This window comes from Labrus mixtus, chromosome 21 (assembly GCF_963584025.1).
Source record: "Labrus mixtus chromosome 21, fLabMix1.1, whole genome shotgun sequence".
Classification (NCBI taxonomy): Eukaryota; Metazoa; Chordata; class Actinopteri; order Labriformes; family Labridae; genus Labrus; species Labrus mixtus.
The window spans coordinates 22,618,744-22,635,031 of record NC_083632.1 but is presented as its reverse complement, the minus strand read 5'-3'; the positions used below and the strand labels follow the sequence as shown (position 1 = coordinate 22,635,031).

Here is a 16,288-nt window from a genome sequence, read left to right as displayed (position 1 = left end):
ATAGGATAACTTAAAATGACAGTCTTACACACACGTCCTTGTAAGAGTTATTTATTAGACAAAAACATTTCTAACTTTCTGGGAGATGCAGGGTTTCTGTAGTAAATGTTAAATCAGCATGTTTTCTGAAGTTTCATAGTCAAAGACAAATCAGTATTTTTCACATTTTTTACTTTTTCATCAATATTAATTCAATTACTGATAAACTTTTTCTTGAGTGATTCATACCTATTATGTATGTTCTTAATGCAACCTATAGGGACTAGGATATCCATTCTTAGCTGCATTACTTGAATTATCAAATGTATCATTTACTTGGTGCAAACATGAAGGAATTGTTCAAAGGTAGTTTATTCTATGAAACTTAAAAATGGCTGTGAACTGTTCATCTGACTGATGCTAACATGAGACTATGCTAACTCATGTTTAGATGGTTAATTGTGTCATGGCTGTTTGTGACTTGCTTTAAACTGTTGAACTGTGAAATCATCAGTAAAGCTCTTGAGTCAGCCATGAGGTCCAGTTAACACCTCCCAATCATTTTTAACTTGTGAACATATCAACTGCTTATATTATACAGAGCTTTGCGCAACACATCGCTTTCTTATTAAAACAACAACATAACCTTTTCTTCATGTGTTCCTCTCTTTTCCCAGGATGCCAGGAGAGCCACAGAGCTGGAGGAGGTGATGGAGAAACAGAAAATGAAGGTGGATCTGAAGGTGGAGAGCAGCACACTGTGAGCAGCAGGAGTTTGAGATGAAGGATCGTCTTCTTCAGTCAACTCCTGAATGTTTAAATAAAATTCACCAGAGATCAAATGTGACAGTGACTTCACCCTCCACGTTGACATATGGCTCATTAAGACGTCATAATCTCATCTTAAAACCAAACCTTTGAGACGTCAGCTTCTGATGCCGACCGGCACTGATCAAGTCAAATATTTACCCTTCAAATACCATTTGTAATGTATGTTGTTGATTGTGCTGTGAATAGCTCTTTCTTTAGGTTTAGAATAACTTAAACAGAATGTATTTATCTTGTTTGTAATATACTTGATTGAAGCCATGATCAACATGTGATAAAAAAAAAAGAGCAGACAATTCTTAAAATGGTGGGACTTTTTTTAATTGAGGCTTGAAAGAAAGATTTCCAGCAGAACATAAACAGATATGACTTCACACATTAGGTAACACAATGTATCCATTCAAATCTGTTTGCAATTATAAATCTATACACACACAATAAACTAAAATCAGAAATGGGGCAAAATTTATAATGATGAACTTGAATAAAAACAAATGTACAGTAATAGCTCAGAATTTCCAATGTTTCATTTTTGTACCTACTTCTTCACATGCCAACAATGACTCAGAATTTACCCTTTTTTTTTTAAATACAATAAATCAAAACCAAAACACATGTAAGAAGAGACTTCAAACAAGATTGGACTTTTACTGGCCAGACTCTCAATCCGACAGGTTTCATTGACTACTGACTGCATGAAATAAAACAGAACAGAACAATTGGAAAATAAGGTTGATACTAATGAGCAACTTTAAAACCTTTTGGTTTCCAAACGAGTATCTATAACTTGAACTGGGTTTTATCAAACTACGTATAAGTGGACAGACATTCAAGAACGGGTGATAAAAAAAACAACCAAACCTTAATAAAGAAGATAACAAAGAAAGCTTGAGCGGAATAGGCTCTTCACACCATGACAATCAGTAGGCCCAAATCATATTTACAGACAGATTCTGTCTCTAGAAGTAGCATCAGTGAGCAAGAAATGAAAATGAGTCGGTTAAGTGTCAGGCTTCAGACTGTCAGTTCACTGTTTCTTCTCCTGCTGGGATCATTTATAACAAGACATTTTGGATACAAACAGCCACCAAGTTACAGATGTGGGCTACAACACACTCCACTACTGATCATGACTAACCCTCCCACTCCCTTCAGTTTCAATCTGATACATCTGGAAGCTATAAAATGTAATCAATAGAATATCTCAGGTTTGTGTACACTCTGGAAGCAAACAAAGGAGGCAGGCAAGAGAGCGTGTGTGTGACATCAGAATATTAGAAATGGACAGACAGGTGAGACAAGAGGAGGATGCGTGGTGTCTGATGGTTGTTTGGTCTTCAAAGGTCTCCCATGTCCCTGTCGTCTGCCCGGCGGGAGTCCGACCTGCCGTTCATACCATCCCGCCTGTCGTGCTCCCGTGACCGGTCTCTGGAGGAGCGCTCTCGGTCCCTGGATGACCTGGGGGGAACAAGACATTTAGGGAAATTAGAGTGTCGTATTACAATGACTTAAGGATGCAAATGTGTATTTGGAAAAAAGCCAAATGAGAAGTTCCAACACTCTAAAGAGGTTTAGTTAAGATTTATGGTAATGCTTGTTCCAGAGACCAAAACATTTACACACTACTTCCAGTCATAAGCAAAATACAAAGATGAGGTGTGTCTTCATTTATGATGATGTAGACAGTTGCGTTTGTTAGCTGAAGCACTGATTGGTTCCCCCCCCCCCCCCCCCCACCCCCCACATCTAGATCTCTAAGTGTTTGCCTAAAAAGTAAAGTGCTTCAATTGTAAAAACAAAACACGGGCACTCAGTGACTGAAGTGCTTCAGACTCTGCAGAGGCTTAATGTGAACAGTGTTATCTTAGGTAAGGGTTTACTTGTGCTTGGAGCTCTGCTCGTGGCTGTGACGGTGTCCTCGGCTGCGGGAGCGGGAGCGGCTGCGATGCCTCCTCCTCCTCTCCCTGGAGCGTGAGCGCGTGCGGCGCCTGTCCCGGGACGAGGAGCGAGAGCGCCTCCTTCGGCGGTCACGAGACCGGGACCTGGTAAATAAAGAGTTATAAATTTAGCCCACATAGCTCCTTTTATAGAACCGTTGGTTGATTTATAATGTGGACGAGTGGAGCAGCTTTCATACCTTCTATGCTCTCTGCTGCGTGATCTGGTCCTATGAAGGGGAGAGATACCAGAATCAGAATTTGGGCAATAAAACTAAAACTTATTAAAAAAAAATCATAAGGATTGTAATCACTGCACTCACTTCTTCTTCATCCTTTCCTCCTTCTCCCTTTCTTCTCGTCTCTTCAGGCGCTCCTGATTTCTTTTCTCCTGCTTGTCGACCACAGTTTTCTGAACAAAAATCAAAATGCAGGCATCAATAAGTGGTGAAACCATTTTCAGTCAAACCTTGGAAGAGTTTAAATACACAAGTATTTTTCTATAGTTCACTGAATGTCACTCCCACAAAAATAGGGAAATACCTTTAGTTGGTCCAGTTTCTCCCTGATCTGGATGAAGCCCAGGTGAAGCTTCCCACCAAAATGGTCAGCCAAGCGGCGGTCGTTGTCATGGAGACCCAGGTAGGCAGAGCACACCTCACAAACCCGAAGCTTTTGCTGCTGGAAGCTGGAGGCTGGCATTGAGTTTCTGTACTCTTCCTGAGGATTTAAGGATCAGAAGGTGGACTTTTTAGTAAAGACAATGCAGCCTCTGATGTAGACCATCGTGCAAGTTTCCCCTTTCTTACCTCTGCATCCTTCTTCCTCGTGCGAACTTTCTCCACTTCCTGCAGAACCTTCTGAGCCTCATCAACGTTTCCCTCGGCTCCGAGCTGCTCGGCCTTGGCCAACAGCTTCCCGATTTCCTCGTTCAGCTCATGAACTTTCTCTGCCTGCGACACAGAACATAGAAAACAATTAGAACATGAGTTTATCCTCCCGGACTGGAGGTGGCATAAGAAAATGAAATACTCAGTGGATAACCAATGTGTGAATGTGATTTCCTGGCCCACAAATGTTTAAACGCCTTGCGTCACACACCTTTGCTGCCACCTCAGCGCTGATCTCCTCTTGGGTCTCAGCCAGGCGCTTCTTTGCCAGTTCTGTCCTTCGGTCACAGTCAGCAATGAATGACTCCAGGTGATCCACGGCCTAAAGGAGAGGGAACATTTGTCAACCAAAAAAAAAATTTGATATTTGGAATTGCTAGATTAGCATGCACGTAATAAATAAAAACCTTTTGAGCCTATGCTAATTTTACAACTATTATCTCAATAAAAGCAGTGTTATCATAACAACCAGTGTGTGGATGCTTTCAGCTACTTCTCTAAATAACCCACATAAAATAAAAAGAAAGAAAGAGAATCAGTTTAAAATAGCCAGAGTGACTTAAAGGGTGTTGATCATTCTTATCTTAAGGAGAGTCTCACTCACATCAAGCTCAAAGAACAGATCTCTCTCCTTGGATGCGATTTCATAATCTGCTCGTAGTGCCAGGTCGTGGATCTTTGTGCACTCCCCCAGGTCCATGCGCTATCAAAAACACAAGAAGACATCAACTAAACAGAAACAAATCAAACTCAATAACATTTATTCATGTCAATTTAACAGTTTATAATTTTTGTACATAATGCAGTTCATCTTCTTTCATTTTTCCAGATTTGCTGTAAAATAAATGATTATGGTCTAGCAGTAATGAGGGATTACTTACAGTTCCAGACAGGATGTCATGTGGACAGCAGTTCAGAAGATGACTTTTGCAGACTCGCTCGTCGGTGAACTTGACCCTCTGTCGTGTCTCATCGCCTGAAACAGTCCAAAAAAACAACCAGTGAGAAAGACCTCACATACTTGTTAGCAGGGGCGAAGTATCCAGTGCTCTAAAACATGAAACTGTAACTGCACTACATTTATTGGGCAGATTTGTGTAACTTAAACTGCATCTGAGCATTCTGTGCCCACTTAACAGAGTAGAAAACATTTCTCCTGATTCTGATGGTCAGGGTTGAACATATATTTGTTTGATGTAATGCTTTATTTACCTGTATTAGTATGTTACTCTGCTTGATTATCTATTTATGTGTCAATATTAAAGACAAAAAAATGACATGTGTGACTTTATACTTAACTTCTTTTTTTCATCACGCTTACCTTTCCAAAAGCATAACAAAAAAACAAAATAATGAGGCAATGTGAGAGCCTCAAGAGTTTAAAGTGTGATGAGGCTCAATGTCCAGTCTGTACATGTGAAGAATTGGAGTTTATACGTTTATATTTTGAACATTGAAATAAAAATAAAAATAAAAACAAAAATGTAAAAGGAAATCCAAGGAAAAAATGTAGTTTATACACACTGCGATTTGCACCACATACTGTACCCTTCTGCATCTTCAAGACCTCAGCTGCAGAATTTTAAACCCGCTGTAGAAAAGTATAAATGGGAACAGTTTTCTTGCCCATACCTGTAGTAAGAAGTTGGGAGTCATACACAAGTCAGATTGTAAATGATGTGTGCAAACTTCTTTTTTTGCTTCGATGACTGTTAAAATTGCCTTCTGAAAACAGACGTCAACTGGAAAAAACTCGTTTGGACTCAGCGCGACAGACGTCTTAGCTCAAGCTTCTCAAAACTACTCCAAATTGTAACTCTAGTGCCACTGAAGATATACCCATTTGTGAGTGATTTAAAAAGGCTACAATAACTTCCGGAAGGCAAACAAATTGTTTGGATATTCATCATAACAGCTTTAAAAATTATGTGTGACTCACGGCTCGATGAACATGAGGCTTTTCTGCAACTCCTTTGCAGATTGTTGTAGGCTGGCAAAGATACACTGAACCTTAATGAATAAAATAAAGGGGCCACAATTGTTCAGTTTGTATGCAACACATGTATGGGAAGAATTTGATATAAATCTTATAACACATACACCCACAAACTCACACCACAAATTCACTCTAACAGTACAAATTGAATGATCAACTTGTTACAGATGACCAACAGGGCTGTAGTCAGAATGAAGCTTTAAGAATGGCAGAGCAGTCTTTGCTGCTTTTTACTGACCATGACAATCACACAGATTGTTTACCTTTTAATGTCTGTATCCAAAGGGTGATAGATGGTTATTTTAAATAGTTCCATATCACAAACTGTTCAATAAACTCAAGTAAAAGGTAAAGATTCTTATTTAAAGTATATATATATGTAATACTTTCATTATATTCTAAAAATATTGTACTTTTCACTCTTTCTACGTGACAAATGTTTTTTAATAAAAAATGTGGTCACCTTTGAATATAATATTCAATACATGTTTTATGAATTGTCCAAAATGATTCAACACCACTATCACTTAGATACTTCAAAACGTGTTGAGACTGATTCTAAAAAAGAAACTTGGTTTTACTTTTTCTAACTCTTAAGTTTTAAAACAAAAATGATAAAGGTTTAATGTTAATTCAGAGACATGTTGGCCTAATGTAACGTGAAGCCTGTGAGGTCTTTCATAGTCTATAATGAGTAGTACTATTAGCATTAGATTATCTTAGACATCATCTACTGGATTCTTGTCCTGATCGATACATTTTAGGGTTGAAAGCTCAGTTATTTAGCGCCTTGTCTTGGGTCGATCCGCAACTTCACAAAACACAACAGCGTTAGCTAACTTAGCTACTGGGTACGTATTCACGCTAAAAGACGTTCATCAAAGCTAAATGTGACATTTTAAACAAATCAAAATACCCCAAAGTGGATACAAACATTATTTCTCAACGTTAATCCGTAGACGCTAGTAGTGAACGTTTTAATGTTTTAACCAGCCCTCTGCAGTACATCCATTCATGCAGGTCTGCCCCTCACACACCAACACAAGCCAGCCTCAGCAGTGGCTCCATCTTGGCTAGCTAGCTAGCACAGCTAGCATGCTACGGCGACTCACCATCCCTCGCTGTTCCCATCAGCTGGTCGAGCAGGGCTCTCATTTGAGCTTGGGCAGACATTGTTGTCGGTGCTCCGTCGATAGCGCTTAATGAAAATTTAAGCAGCTGAAAACAGTTCCTTTACGTTCCTGTTAGGTGATAAAAAATGTCATTCGTCCAAGCATCCCCTCTTCAAGCCCTTTCCTAATTCGTGGACTATCCAGTTTCCGTTTTACATTAGGGAAATGACGACAGGGCCCGTTGTCTCACATTTCCGTTCAGATGACGCTGAAGGAGGGGAGGGCTATTTGTATGAAATTGACCAATCACAAAGTTTCAGAACAAGCTGGTTAGCCAATCAAATCGGTTTCATTCACAGCGCTCCCACTGTTCATTATCCCCCCGAGTTTGGCTTTCAGGCAGCAATTTCTCACCTGCTACTCACCGACTGTCGCCCTTTGGTAACTAAACCTACTCTAAAACTATTATTGTAGGCATTTGGTTAAGTAATATTAATGTAAATGACGATGTTTTGGTCCTTGGTATCGTTTGATGTGTATAAATTGTCAGCATAGGCAAAGATAAAGCCTGCCCTTGTTAGCGAGACACAGCGCTACACGAGAGAATAGCTCAAAGCCAACAGTGGGTTTGCCTGAGATTTGTTTAGCAGGTTGTCAGACAGCTGTGTTGTGACAGGCCTACTACCTGAAGTGACCAACAAAACGACGGGGGATTGGATTGTAAGAAACAAATCTTCAGTCAGTGCCTATATTCGTTTTTCAAACTTAATTTCTTAGATGGGTGTTCTTAATATTCCCTGTTTATGGGCTCTTTTCCTTATTCAACAAGTCTGCAAACTTACACCGTAAACTTCTCAAACCAAAAACACGCTAACAATGATAGCAACGCGACATTGAGTTACGCAATATTGCAGCTAATTGCGTAAACCTTCGTTAAAATCATGAATATTACAAAGATTTGACCGCACGTACATAAACCTTGTGTTTGAGTAATCTCGTCGTGTCTATGTTACATGGTGTATCCTGTTCATTCGGGGTTTGTTGTTTTTGTGCTCAGAAATCTCTGGAGTCAGGTCTGGCACGTCTGAATAGGTTCTGGTCCACAAAGGTTGATGCAGCAGAAACAGCTGGACTGACAGACTGTACTGCCTGCAGGATTTTCTGTAATATATTAGTCAATACAAGCAAGTTTGGTTATCATTGATGGTTACTTTAACACATGCTGGTTTGTATTTTACGCCACACCGGGCGACGCAAATTGTATCCAATGAAGGCAGTATTCACTGAATAGACATTGGAGTATTAACTTAAACCCATAACTGATATTGAGGTAAGGTTTAACTGTAACCTGTTTTCCTCTACCAAGCAGATCAGCAGGCCGGTAATGCATTGAAGAAACAATGGAGACCACTGGCAGTGCCACTGAGGGCGACCCTCTGAAGAGGGGCGAGGACGGGGCAGAATCAGGCACAGCAACTTTACCTACAGAGCTGAAGAAGAAGAGTTGTAAAGAAGCCTGGGGTTTGTCCAAACTGACCCACTGGAGAACCGGAGTCTTCTTCTTCTCCCTGTTCCTCTGCCTCACCGTAGTGTTCGCCTTCTCCTTCATCATCCCCTGTCCCGTCAGACCGCAGTATCTCCTCAGCTGGAACAGGACATTCTCTGAAGCAGGTTTGTACAGTTGTGTGTGTTTTTTTTCACTGCTTGATAGTGTTTTGAGTGTGGGACTGACTACTCTCCTTCAACCCCACAGCAACCTATGATTTCATCGCTATTGAAGACGCCAGCAAGGACAAAGTGATGGATGTTCTGTTTGTCATAAAAAACACAGAAGGCAGTCAGAACAATACATGTGCTGATGCAGGTATAAACCTCCATGTATGATGAAACAAGATATTAGACTGATTTCAGTATTTGAATATTGCTGTGTAATTCAGACACTTTGTCTTTCAGGTCTGCCCTCGCCGTGTGTGTTTCTGTTGGCAGTGGACGGGACAGATGGAGAGAGTCTGTGGGAGCGTCCGCTGGATCCTGAGTACCACTGGGCCCAGTGCGGTCTGGACAGAGGAAAAAGCAGAACCTGGGACTGTCTGCTGTCCCACTCGGACAAACTCACAGCTGTTGATAAATTCACTGGTAAGCAACTTTTAACTCTGTCTATGCATGATGTTACTGACAAGTTTCACAGTGTTTAACAAAACTGCAGGGTCAGCATCAAAACTTAATGAAAACATAATAATAAGACCAAGATTCAACAGCGCACACATTGCCAATGAGGTTCTGCATATCTAAGTGTTTTCTTTTAAACTGGGTCTACGGAGGAAATTCTCCCAGGTATTGATTGGCATGTGTAGCAGCCAATATCACTGAAATAGAGAAAATTGACACACAGTGACCACCTCTAACTGCTAGCTGACTTACATAAAATCAAGATGGTGTCATATAAAGCAAAGGTAGTGTACATCTCTGAATGCAGGACGACTCTTCAATCTTATATTATACAAACCCTAAAATATCATTATCAATACCTACAAAATGACTTTTATGTCATTGTTGGGACAGAACCTGGCCTTTAGGTGACAATCGGCACAAGACACATGTACATCAAATTACTGCAACATATTTCTGATTCCATAAGAACCTTTTAGAATTTATTTTAAAAAATGTTTAAAACAGGCTAAAAATGATCCAGATGATTTGATTTTTAAAATAGTACATGTTGTAACAAAGTTGTTAACACATCTTCTGTTGAACACTGAGATGAAGTAAAAAACAGTATATTCAAAGTCAAGCATAAACTTTTATTCACATCCATCAGATAAGTAGTGATTGCTACAAAATCTGATAAACTTAGTGTGTGTGTGTGTGTGTGTGTGTGTCTGTGTGTGTGTGTGTGTGTGTGTGTGTGTGTGTGTGTGTGTGTGTGTCTGTGTGTAGGTGAAGTCAGGTGGCAGCAGCCTCAGCCTCCTAGTCTGCACAGTACTGTTCCTGTTCTGAGTGTCCCAGATCTGGATGGGGACCAAGTAAGCGATGTAGCTCTGGTGGCCCCTGACAGCACACAGGTAAACATTCTTACATTTATTTTGCTGTGTTGCATCTCAGGGTGCAACCAATGTCTTTTACTTTAACTTTTTTGATAATGACCTACTTCATCAGAGACTCATTATCCAACAACGAAGCTTTGTCAGCGTAATCATATGTTCATGCTGCACCAAATACAATTCAGCCAATCTTAATGTCATACCTGCAGACTCAGCTGGTGTTCCTCTCAGGGAAGACAGGTGCACAGATTGGTTCCACGGTGTCACTTGACTCCTCAGAGACAGCTAATCATCTTCTCCATTGCACGTCAGGAGGTTCTCACTATGTGCTAGTACAAAAAGGTTTGTATTCATCTCTTTTTTTTAATGTTGCTGAAAGCCACTTGGGATTTGACTCAACTCTTCTCAGAGTGTGACATGCAGTATTCTTCTCAGGGAATGTGTTTATATAAAAAAATATGACAATTAAAAAGGGAGCAGTATCTGGATCTTTGATACATGTTGTAGGTCCTGCCATACAGCTTTGTATTAAGTTTAAAAAGTGGGAAAAAAAATGCTACTTTTATTCATCATTAGAGTGTTAGACTGTGACATTTTCATCATTATAATGTTGAATAGAAAATGTGTTTTTGAAATAGAAAACTGCTGTTTCATTGTCTTGAATGTATCATTCCCCTGGTGGCAGTAGTGAGTAATGTTGTGCTGATTCATTCACAGACACTGGTGTGTACGGGCTGGCTCTGTGGAGGATTGCTGCTCAGGCTGAAGCGGGGATGGAGGCGGGCCTGAAGAAGGACAAACACTGGGAAAAAAACTCCAGTGCAACCACTGGCTTTGTACCCGTCTACAAGTAAGAAGCAGAGCTCAATATCACCCCGTTGATTATCATCTCAGTGTCATCGCTGATGTCACCGTGAGCCTTTTGCCCAATCTAGATTTTTTTACTTCATAGGTCTGACTCTGTGAAACAAGTGCTCAGAGTTGGAGAAACAGGCAATCCACCCAACCTCCTGATTGTGACCGGGAAGGATGTGGCTTTAATTGATGGAAAGAGCTTGAAGTTATTGTGGAGATTTAATACGAGCTCAGTCCTCAGGTAAAACTTCTGATTCATTTCTCTTATGTTGATCTTTTATTAAGGGAAGAATTTAATTAAGTTCTTAACAAAGATCCAATCTAGCAACTATTTTAAGTCATTTATTCAACATTTTCAACGTTTTTTTAGACAAAGGAGTAAAAGGATTGTGAATACCTGCCTGTCTTAATCTATTTAAACAAAACAAGCAATCTGTACATTTCATCTGGAAACATTTTAAGACTTAAGAAATTTCTGAATTGGGTTCATTTTCTGTTAGTTCATCTTTTCTTGAGAATATTTTATGTTAAAATATAATGGAAGTGTACATATCTCTTATTAACTTTAATACCAGGAAAAACCTCAACTATTCAGAAATTGCCAACTCACTGAAACAAAACATAAAAGTTGAACAAAAAAGGTTTTATTCCTTCATCACCCTCAAAACATAAGGCTGCTTCTCCTAATGTTTTTCAATGTCACCTGAGAGATCATTTTTTCAGTGTCAGAAAAGGGTCATAGTTGCGATCAATATGGGTGATTAAAGTAGTTTTGCGACTTTAGACTAAATATTTCTCATTAATATTGAATGTTTGTTGTCGTTCATACAGTGAGCCTTCCTTCGGTCACTATAACAAAGATGATGTACTTGATGTTGTGCTAGAGGAGGATGTCGGAAACAGCACAAAGAGGGTGAGACTGGTGTGATGCTTCAAAGTCTCTCATATGTTGAATATTTGAATCACACATTCACCATACCACCATGTGTCTCTTATGTAGGTACTAATACTTGATGGAAAGTCTGGTGGTGTGCTGTGGGAGGTCAACCTCCTGGCCAGTCCTAACTCACCGAGACCCGCCTCCATTCACACCGCCAACTCCTTCTCCATCTTTGTGTTTTGGGGCCAGTTTCCTCCAGAGCCAAACTCAACTGTGAGGACACTTCCTGTGTTTGAGCTACATGTTAGCAGACTTCTTTAAAAAAAAAAAAATCTAATCAGGCTAAACTGTTTGCTTCCAGGTACCAGTCTGTAGTGAGCGATGCTCTTACATGCTCCACCCTCTTTATTCCAAAGTCCTCCTCGAGTCCAACAGTTCAATGGACCACTTCATAACATTTAAAGGTACTTCTGCCGCTTAAATTCCCTTTACTTGTATTATTGAGCAACAAAATGTCAAGGTCCAGCTCTGTTTTTTTCTTCTTTTAATCCGTGTCTGTGTTTTAATCTCAGCCACCCTGTTGGAGCGTGGACGCCACGCTGCCTACATCCTCCTGACGGGTCCTGGGACGGAGGGCGCTGAAGGCACCGTGGTTCTCAGCAAGCGGAAGCTGAAGCAGGACGTCCCCATCAGCACAGTGCACCGGATCGGCACTGGTGGAAGCAAAGAGACCAACAATGACATCAAAGAAGCCTTCAACCGTCTGCGCTTCAGCGAGTGGTGAAACTGTGACCTGTCCAGTGTGTTCACAGTGTTTGGATTCTTTTGGTACAGCTGGCTATTATGTGGCCTAATTTAACACCAAAAACCAAAGTAAACACTAGCTATGGCTTACAGACTGCTGGAAACCTCCCAAAAAAAGCGTGTTCTTGATTTGACAGGGTTCTTGCTTTAATTTTTTATAGACTGCGTTCATGCTATCATGAGTTTGATCTTGCCTTGTGTCAAAAATGCTCTGCTTCCCTGACGATGACTTAGCACAGATTGCTATTCTCCTGCTGATGAATCCATAAAGACAATCCTCCTTGCTGTATTGTTTCCAACACTGTCAGTTCATTGATTTAATGCTCCTTTTTATTGCACAGGCTGGATAATAATTTGGATCTATGCAAATTGATGCCACACTTGATTTAAAAGGTAGCACGTGCTTACTGCCACTGGTGGATGTTTCTATGTGTTTTAAAACTGAGTTGCCTTAAAGAAACAGTCACACAATATAAGGGCTTCTTTTATTTTGGTATCTTTTTCTGATCTGTACACTAAAACAGACGAGGTGTACGAAGCACTTTTTGTTACATATTCTGTTTTACAGTGATGCTAAGACTCCTTTTTTTTTTTTTTAGCTGCATACAGTTAATAATCATGATGTGTTTCTTACTTTCTCAATCCGAGGTGCTGTAACTAGTGATGCTGTTTGATGCACACTGTGTTCACTTTGTCAATGGTTCTGCAGAATAGTGATATTTGTACTGCTGTGGGTTTACACTCTGCTTTTATTAAGCTCTTTTATTTTCTCAGTTATTTTTTTATTAGTTAAATAACTGAAAATGATTTGGTTTTTTTTGGTGTACATTAATATATTGAACTTTTGTTTGAGCTGGCTTTTCTTTCTGACTTTATATGTTTTGATTTGGAGAAATATTAAACAGTTTTAGAGTAACAGTTTTGTTTTCCAAGATGTTTCTTTATTTCGGTAAACAGAGAAGAACATACAAGGCACCCATTGTCACATACATACTGATTAAAATATCTAATATATTTCAATCGCTGAGCACAAAAAAAAATTACAATATTCCTACAAATGTTGGTATTTTTCATCATACATAAAGAAACTGTTACAAATAAACCCTTGTATTCAGAAGATAAACTCCAGTTCTGTCCTAATCAATACTGTGAAATCTGCCCTCTTGTGTTTCAATGTGGACATGAAGCATTGAACATAGAGCAGCAGGCAGAGCCTCCTGACAGTCACACTGTCCATGCATATCATGCAGTCAGTCACGTCTCACACGGAGAAGTTTCCACTTTACTACTGACAGAACTGGAGTGAGTCGTACATTAACCTGCTGACGGCCTCCTGACTTTCTCAACCCATGTTGGCATCATGATGGGAACATTGAAACCATTAGTATTATTAGCAGTACCCAGCAGGGAGAGGTGTAGGATGAGACTTTTTGGGGGAGGAAAGGCGGACACAGGGATGATGAAGATACTAGGTCATTTTTCCTTCATCCCATTAATTTAAAAAGCAAATTCAGCTCATTTCCTGATAGGCTGCGGTATAGTTGGTCAATTCTCCCGAAGTCTTACTTACCACACTTGATGTTTATTAATGCAGCGTCCTCACATGACCGATTCCTAGAAAGAGTTCCTCCTGTGTTGGACAGACAGAGCTCTGCCAGCCTCCCTTTAGATTTGACTTAACTCCAATGATAACACTGATCCCTTCCCATTTAACATAATATCTGATGACTAAAGTAATTCGTGCCATCATCTGTGAATGATTAACCATCATCCTAAAAGGTAGAATACTTCCGCCTCCAGAGAAAAAGTAGAGCGCTGTAGGCTATTAAACATGTAGACTAATAAAAATAAAACAGCTCTAATACTGTGCCTCGTCACTTCATCCCAGCACACATCTGTGTAGGTATTCTGAGCCCCGAGACAGTGTGTGTGTGTGTATGTGTGTGTGTGTGTGTGTGTGTGTGTGTGTGTGTGTGTGTGTGTGTGTGTGTGTCATTTCAATGTGACCTGAGTCCGCCATACCTTTATGATAAGTCTGCACGGCTCACAGTCCTTATCACTTTCACTGTCAGAGCTCGAGTCAGTAACTGCTACAGAGGTAACGTCTATACTCTTCTATTACTGTTTTTATATTTGTCACATGTCTCTTGATATCACACAATGTAGACTTTATCATTTTACATGAAAAAAAGATAACTTATTTTAATTGTGTTAGATTTATAGAGTCTAACGAGTTTTATTAGCCTTTATTCTGTTTTCGGTCAGAAGAGAAACCCTGTAGCCATGCACCTGTTTGTAAAAAGAGAAACAGAAAGTGAGTTATGTTTTTATGTGAGGAAACAGCCTACGTTTAAGTTCCTGGTGTAAAAGGATATCGATCAGTCGTCTGCCATTATTGTCTTCATTTGTTATTTTCCTCTTTGGTTGTCGAATTTTTGCAGCAATGTTGTTTTTATTAGTCGCATGTTTGATTTCCGATAACTCATGTCTCAGTAGTTGCTGCTTGTGCTGATCCGCTGTGCATCACATTGCATTGAACATGAAGTCAATGCGAACATAGTACAGGTGATCCGCACACACCTGTGCGACACTTACAGACATGGACTGTTTGGCACATAACGGGATCGTTTTACTTGGAGACAGAGTAACTCCTTTTTCTTTTACGTCCCCTGCTGTATCCATTGATGATTTTCTCTCAACAGAGGTGAAAATGGCTGAGGACATTCAAACCAAACTAAAGAATTATCGCACTGCTCCCTTTGACGCCAGATTCCCCAACCAGAACCAGACCAGGAACTGCTGGTCCAATTACCTGGGTAAGACTATGTCAAGGTCTAAGCAGTTAGTCTGGGGTCCAGACATGTGTCTATGAAACAGTATTTATAGAAACTAATGTGTGTATGTATAACTATGAAACAGTATTTATAGAAATAATAAATGTTTGAGGGCTTACACATGTTGATCCCCCCAGCTGGAGACTTATTGAAGTGGCACCTTTAAACCTGAATCAAGGTCATGAGGGTTTTCAAGTATTCATTGTTGTTGTTATTGTTTCTCTATTGACAGACTATCACAGATGCCAGAAAGCTCTGGATGCTAAAGGAGTTGACACGGCCCCTTGTGACTGGTACAAACGGGTCTACAAGTCACTCTGCCCCATGTCCTGGGTAAAAAAAACAACAACTTTACATCTTATTGTTTTTATCTTTAATTTCAGAATCAACTGGATTAAAAATAAAACACAGAAGTTTAAAGGAAACGGTTGAGTCTACGTTATACCGTCTCCTTATGTGGGCTGAGTTTTGTTAAGCAGGGGTCAACATCTTTCACATCCCTTGCATTCCTGTGACTCTCTGCGCTTTCCTGAGAATCAAAACAAAATGAAGAGCTCAAGGCCAAATTTAGAGATTCCTTCTAAATAACTCTCAGCCCTACATAAAAATGTCATATGAGCTAAGTTTACATCTGAAACTCTGCCCCTTTAGGTCCAGAAATGGGATGACCAGAGAGAAGAGGGGATCTTCCCTGGGAAAATCTAAGACTGCATGGATGTAATCTTTTCCACTAAATGTAGAAATGTGGTGGTAGATGATATAGCTCCATCACTGCCTTTCAACTACAGATGCTCTGCTATCTGAATGTTCATTCCTTAAATATATACCGTGAAATGTACAGCAGAGCCTGAAATAAAGTATCTGAGATGTTTAAGTAACTGAATTGTCCTGTACGTTTTTTTTTTATCTCGTTGAAAAAAGAACTACAGATGTAAAAAAGAACAACAAATGAAAAAAATAACTACAGATGAAAAAAGAACTACAAATGAAAAAAAGAACTACAGATGTAAAAAAAATAACTACAGATGTAAAAAAAGAACTACAAATGAAAAAAAGAACTACAGATGAAAAAAGAACTACAAATGAAAAAAATAACTACAGATGTAAAAAAAGAACTACAAATGAAAAAAAG

At 39.7% G+C, this 16,288-nt stretch overlaps 4 protein-coding genes across 18 annotated transcripts in view; 3 read left to right on the top strand and 1 right to left on the bottom strand.

Annotated features, from left to right (window-relative positions):
• LOC132955640 (epidermal growth factor receptor kinase substrate 8-like protein 1) overlaps positions 1–1,526 on the top strand; it is a 15,681-nt gene extending 14,155 nt beyond the window's left edge. The window contains exon 19 of the mRNA XM_061028562.1: positions 657–1,526. Coding sequence (XP_060884545.1) covers positions 657–743 — 87 coding nt within the window. The 3' untranslated portion in view covers positions 744–1,526. The remainder of the gene's footprint in view (positions 1–656) is intronic.
• On the bottom strand, positions 1,378–6,968 carry luc7l (LUC7-like (S. cerevisiae)). Of its 5 annotated transcripts, XM_061028583.1 has the most exons (12): positions 6,743–6,967; positions 5,574–5,644; positions 5,183–5,266; positions 4,516–4,610; positions 4,239–4,337; positions 3,846–3,956; positions 3,554–3,697; positions 3,288–3,464; positions 3,068–3,156; positions 2,945–2,974; positions 2,688–2,849; positions 1,378–2,265 (listed from the first exon to the last, which is right to left on the bottom strand). In XM_061028583.1, the coding sequence occupies exons 3-12, from the start codon at positions 5,190–5,192 to the stop codon at positions 2,145–2,147; spliced, it is 1,038 nt and encodes a 345-aa protein (XP_060884566.1). In that variant the 5' UTR covers positions 5,193–5,266; positions 5,574–5,644; positions 6,743–6,967; the 3' UTR covers positions 1,378–2,144. The 5 variants fall into 5 exon arrangements, with proteins under 5 accessions (XP_060884566.1, XP_060884565.1, XP_060884568.1 ...); XM_061028582.1 differs by having other exon boundaries at positions 5,183–5,644; XM_061028585.1 differs by having other exon boundaries at positions 4,516–5,225; positions 6,743–6,966.
• A 94-nt stretch (positions 6,969–7,062) lies between these two features.
• On the top strand, positions 7,063–13,238 carry fam234a (family with sequence similarity 234 member A). Of its 10 annotated transcripts, none has more exons than XM_061028568.1 (13): positions 7,101–7,183; positions 7,800–7,905; positions 8,112–8,413; positions 8,496–8,606; positions 8,696–8,878; positions 9,680–9,804; positions 9,993–10,125; positions 10,501–10,633; positions 10,736–10,879; positions 11,470–11,551; positions 11,639–11,791; positions 11,880–11,982; positions 12,091–13,238. In XM_061028568.1, exons 3-13 carry the CDS (start codon positions 8,143–8,145, stop codon positions 12,300–12,302), a joined length of 1,650 nt encoding a protein of 549 aa, XP_060884551.1. In that variant the 5' UTR covers positions 7,101–7,183; positions 7,800–7,905; positions 8,112–8,142; the 3' UTR covers positions 12,303–13,238. The 10 variants fall into 10 exon arrangements, with proteins under 10 accessions (XP_060884549.1, XP_060884550.1, XP_060884551.1 ...); XM_061028569.1 differs by having other exon boundaries at positions 8,109–8,413; XM_061028570.1 differs by lacking the exon at positions 7,101–7,183 and adding an exon at positions 7,322–7,462.
• Positions 13,239–14,196: 958 nt separating this feature from the next.
• Positions 14,197–16,039, top strand: LOC132955653 (cytochrome c oxidase subunit 6B1). 2 transcript variants are annotated; one of them, XM_061028591.1, is made up of 4 exons: positions 14,197–14,221; positions 15,027–15,138; positions 15,389–15,489; positions 15,808–16,039. In XM_061028591.1, exons 2-4 carry the CDS (start codon positions 15,033–15,035, stop codon positions 15,859–15,861), a joined length of 261 nt encoding a protein of 86 aa, XP_060884574.1. In that variant the 5' UTR covers positions 14,197–14,221; positions 15,027–15,032; the 3' UTR covers positions 15,862–16,039. The 2 variants fall into 2 exon arrangements, with proteins under 2 accessions (XP_060884574.1, XP_060884573.1); XM_061028590.1 differs by lacking the exon at positions 14,197–14,221 and adding an exon at positions 14,265–14,420.
• Positions 16,040–16,288: the final 249 nt, after the last annotated feature.